This window comes from Penaeus japonicus, unplaced genomic scaffold, assembly GCF_977035675.1.
Source record: "Penaeus japonicus unplaced genomic scaffold, GWHDUDI00000001_assembly GWHDUDI00000027, whole genome shotgun sequence".
In the NCBI taxonomy this organism is placed as follows: Eukaryota; Metazoa; Arthropoda; class Malacostraca; order Decapoda; family Penaeidae; genus Penaeus; species Penaeus japonicus.
In genome coordinates, this window is record NW_028234429.1 from 10,711,507 (window position 1) to 10,716,506 (window position 5,000).

The window sequence follows — 5,000 nt, forward strand, 5'->3', positions numbered from 1 at the left end:
TATTACTATGCTGTGGGGCGCAGTTAATCACACGAAGGGGTCCGGATTCGCCACTATATGAATGTACGTGTGTGTGTGTGTGTATGTGTGTGCGTATAAATGAAGGTAATCACAGACACGGGGACACCTTGCGTTATCTACAAGCAGTTCTAAACGTAGCTCTGAACTGGAAATCCGGTTGGCTTGACCTGAACAGACCATGTTTCTGACGAGGAAGAGCGACCCAGTGCCATCTCCTAACATGCCTCTCCTCCCACAGGAGCCAGAACGTTATACAAGAGCCTGACGAGTGAGGTCGGACTGAAAAGGATCACGCTGCACAAGTCGTCGCCGCAGAACGGGACCCTCCATTACGTGCTCATGTGCGACTGCTCGAACTTCCTCACTTGCTTCAACAAGGCCGTGAAAGCCGTCCCTTCCTTACGAATGCGATTATGTGGAGACACGGGACTATATAGGCCTATATGTACACTCTGAATTTGTCTCTGGGATTTTTAATGTAAGATACTTTTTTTCTATTGTTGGTCCCATTAGTTTTTAAGTTTGTTAGTGTATCTCATAAAACCAAAGGGTTTCTGCCAGGATTGAGTCTGAACGATATTTCACAACAACTCAGGTTGGTTTTATGAGTTACAGATCGCACTGTCTTGTTCCGTTTTATATTCACATTATCTGCTCCACGGCAGACGTCCATTATACGGTAGATTTTTTTTTATCATCGACGTGCTGACGATCACTGATTGTTTAGCCGTAAATGAGGATATTAATGAATAGCCTTTTAATTCCCGTGTTGACACTCGCTGGTCATCCGGAGAATTGCGATTTCATGACACAAGTGATTCATCAGATACTGTAAATGTATGTATATATATTAATAATTTGTAGTCTTTCAATTTTTGTCCCTGACGCACCTTTTATGATCCTGTTTTGTTAACTTTTGGTACGATATTTTCATGGGTTTTTCATTCACCATTTTCTATAGTTCTTAGTTATCTGTAGTACTCGGAATCGTTTGTTTGTATACTTATACGTATATAGGTTAAGCATCTGCTGACAATCAAGTTTGTCACGTTATGACATAGGTTCTTCATTGATATGACTTCGGTAATGCATGGAAGTATATAAATAAAATAAAAAAAACAGTAGATGAATGCGAGGATGCGCATCAAGAGACCAGTTTATGTCACGTATTTATCGGTGCCTTACGCTTGTTAAAGCTTCTAGTCTAACATCAGAAATTAATGAATGTAGAGTTCCTATTGGTCATATAAAAGTTTTAGTGTTTTGTATTGTTAGTATATAGATCACTGAAAGTCTTTCCCTACTAATGGTTACATGATAATTAATGTGGTTTACAAATGGTGCTTTGAGAGAGCTTGTGAGAGCAGCGTATTCCCGTCGAGATAGGCTGCAAGAGAGTAATTGCAAACAGCACCTTCATTCCATTCAACTTGGACTCTATCATAGGAATTCTGTAAAATGTGTATTTCTTCTGTAATGATGTGTTGTTGATACACTCTAAGACACCCGAACTGTCCGGTGCACAAGAGCAGGTGTGTCATGCGAATCCACGTCTTACCAGTGACAAAGCTGTTATGTTTAGTAAGCTTGTCTATATCCATTCAGATAACACCTTCCCCGCGTTCTTACGTTGAATCTCAGGTGTGCCTTGTGATAGGTTAATCCCTATAGTGATTTTTTTATCACTATGTCGTCGTGATTGTTTTTGTGTTGTTAGTTCATATATTTTATGAATATGTTGACTTGCATTCATTTTTCATAGCCTGTGATAAAAGACAATAACGATTATAATAAATTTTATGAAAGAAAGTATTGTTTGGAAGATACCCTTTTCTGACGTTGGAATTTTTGAGTGATGATTCTCCAAATGTGAATTCTTCGTGGGAAAACGACTGAACTTTTGCCTTTTTATAAGAAACTTAAACAAGGAATGCCAATACTTCTTATGGTGTTATATACTTCTTTTTTTTTCTTCTTTATATGTTTACGCTTTCAGATATGTAAATAGAATAATGGGAGGCGACACATATCTGCCATAGAGAAATAAGTCAAAATATATTAGACCACTTTTTTTTACGAATGTCAAAACATTGTATTGCAGAACAGACATGAGTCAGCAGGCAACAGACTTTCATATCCGCTTTACTATATGGCGTTTTGTAATACATTTTATATTCTATATGTATATAAGAGATTAGGTGTGCATATGTTTGTGTGTATACGCATACAATTAAATAGATAAAATTATACACAGGTCGACTTCTTGAAGTTATCGTGTACAGACTGCAATTACAGTAATGCAATAAGTATATCGTAGTGCAATGAATCACATATAGTGCAAATTTTCCCACTCTCTTCGAAAGTTAATCTTTAAAAAAAAATGATGTTTAAGGCTTCCTTGCGGATTAATTATCGGGAATGGCTTGAGGCGGAATAATTGTTATCAAATTGCCTTGGATTTGTCTATCCTCCCAGTGTGATTGAGATCTTAAGCCAAGGGAAGTAGAGCATTCGTCTCTTGTCAGCGCCCTCGTGTAGTCATGACAACATCACATAATTTCATTATTGAGAAGACAAACAAACAAAATGCAGAAGAGAAATCGATTGATGAATGAGACATTTTCATCTTCATGTCATCTTTCAAGAAATTTCTTTATAGTATATATATTTTCTCTCTCTATCTCTATCTCTATCTATCTATCTATCTATCTATTTCTCTATCTCTCTCTCTGTCTCTCTCTCTCTCTCTCTCTCTCTCTCTCTCTCCCTCTCTCTCTCTCTTTCTCTTTCTCTCTGTCTCTTTTTCTTTCTCTCTCTCTCTCTCTCTTTCTTTCTTTCTTTCTATCTCTCTCTTTCTTTCTCTCTCTCTCTCGCTCTTTTTTTCGTTCTTTCTCTCTCTCTCTCTCTCTCTCTCTCTCTCTCTCTCTCTCTCTCTCTCTCTCTCTCTCTCTCTTTTTATCTCTCTCTCTCTCTCTCTCTCTCTCTCTCTCTCTCTCTCTCTCTCTCTCTCTCTCTCTCTCTCTCTCTCTCTCCCTGTTTCTTTCCTTTTCTTTCTCTCTCTCTCTTTTTCTTTCCTTTTCTTTCTCTCTCTCTCTTTTTCTTTCTTTCTATCTCTCTATCTCTCTCTCTATGTTTCGTTCTTTCTTTCTCTCTCTCATTCTCTCTCTCTCGTTCTCTCTCTCTCTCTCTCTCTCTCTCTCTCTCTCTCTCTCTCTCTCTCTCTCTCTCTATCTTCTCTTCTCTCTCTCTCTCTCTCTCTCTCTCTCTCTCTCTCTCTCTCTCTCTCCTCTCTTCTCTCTTCTCTCTCTCTCTCCTCTGTTCTCTCTTCTCTCTCTCTCTCTTCTGTTCTCTCTCTCTCTCTCTCTCTCCTCTGTTCTCTCTTCTCTCTCTCTCTCTCTCTCTCTCTCTTCTCTCTCTCTCTCTCTCTCTCTCTCTCTCTCTCTCTCTCTCTCTCTCTCTCTCTCTCTCTCTCTCTCTCTCTCTCTCTCTCTCTCTCTCTCCCTCTCTCTCTCTCTCTCTCTCTCTCTCTCTCTCTCTTTCTCTCTGTGATATTGTATCAACGCTGATGTAGCTGATGGGCGGTATAACAAGGTAAAAATGCTGCTTCTCTCATGAAAGAAGAAGAATAAATCCCTCTAAAAAAAATCCTTCTTCTCTCTCCATCTCTTCTCTCTTGCGAAAACTGCAAAATAATAAAATAATAAGATCAACTTCGGCGCATGAGAAACAAGCTGTGATGCTAGAGGAAATCTGTTAACCTGCATGGCAAATAGTATTATTGGATTAGGATTATTGGAATAGGATTATTGGAAACCCTCTTCCTCTTAAACCGGGTATGAATCAGATGTGTTTAGCCGAGAAAGAGAGAAAAAAAGAGAAAACCACTGTAGTATATTCATGCACACTAATCTAATCTCGGAAAACTTTGAATACAGAGTTTGTGTTTCAAGTCTGATTGGCGATCTAAAATAGTGTTCTATCGCATTTGATGATGGCGATATACAAACTATATCATGGTAATCTAAATATTTTTCCAGCTTATCTGCCAGACAAATTAAGAAAGCAAAACCTTCATAGATATGATTTTGCTGTTTCTGTGAATGCGCCAGCGTGGGTTCGGCATCGTCATGCTCTCTGAATGATAATGCCTATAACACAATTTCAAATTATGAGGAAGATTTCTAACGGAGAATATATAATCAATTGAATTGAAAAGAAAGAGGCTGTCAGAACTCAGCGTCAGCCGATCGCTATAGAAATTCCTTCCGCGTAAGCCCAACCATGAACAAAGGCCAGGAAAGCTCGCCTTCGTAAAGCTCACTGAACTGAACTGGCCGCTTCTGTCTTCTTTCCGCCTCGAAAGAAATAAGAAAGGAGCTGCACGCCTCCCGCGCCGCTAACCCTTGCGCCATGTTTCTTGTGACTGAGAGAAGCTCGAGCTGTTTGATTCCATGCATTTTAATTTGTATTCAAGTATTGGCAAACTTTTAATAGTGCGGTGAAAATGTTTCCACCGGTTGCTTTGAAACTAGAAGGATAGAATCTCTTCTTGCATTTCAACGCTGTGGCAAACCTAGCAGTCGGCTGACTGAAATACAAAGGGGTAGATAGAGAGGCGAAGGGAGTGAGTATTACAAACTGTAATCTTAATACGGGTATTTAGTCCCCGGGAGCCGATACAGACCTGATACAGTTTAGCAGAAAGATCAACAAACTTTTTACGATTTTGTTGTTGTTGTTGTTGTTGATCAGAACCAGAAGAACAGTTAATATTTTTGCCAATAACTATTATTCTTCACAACCGTCGCATAAACAGTTCTGCTATTTCATCTTCAAATACGTAATATTACTTTCAATTTTTTTTTCTTATGTGGGAAACTCGACGAGCTGAGACGCGAAACAGAATAGAACTGGGACCGAAGTTGAAAGGATCACCAGTCAATCCTTTTCTGTTTGCGCTGGAGATAGGGACTTCCACA

At 39.1% G+C, this 5,000-nt stretch overlaps 1 protein-coding gene across 4 annotated transcripts in view; it reads left to right on the forward strand.

Annotated features, from left to right (window-relative positions):
* Window positions 1-1,830, forward strand: part of LOC122258934 (uncharacterized) — a 52,067-nt gene extending 50,237 nt beyond the window's left edge. For all 4 annotated transcript variants that reach the window (XM_043025234.2, XM_043025233.2, XM_086552572.1 and 1 more), the window contains one exon: window positions 260-1,830. In XM_043025234.2, coding sequence (XP_042881168.1) covers window positions 260-477 — 218 coding nt within the window. In that variant the 3' untranslated portion in view covers window positions 478-1,830. The remainder of the gene's footprint in view (window positions 1-259) is intronic.
* Window positions 1,831-5,000: the final 3,170 nt, after the last annotated feature.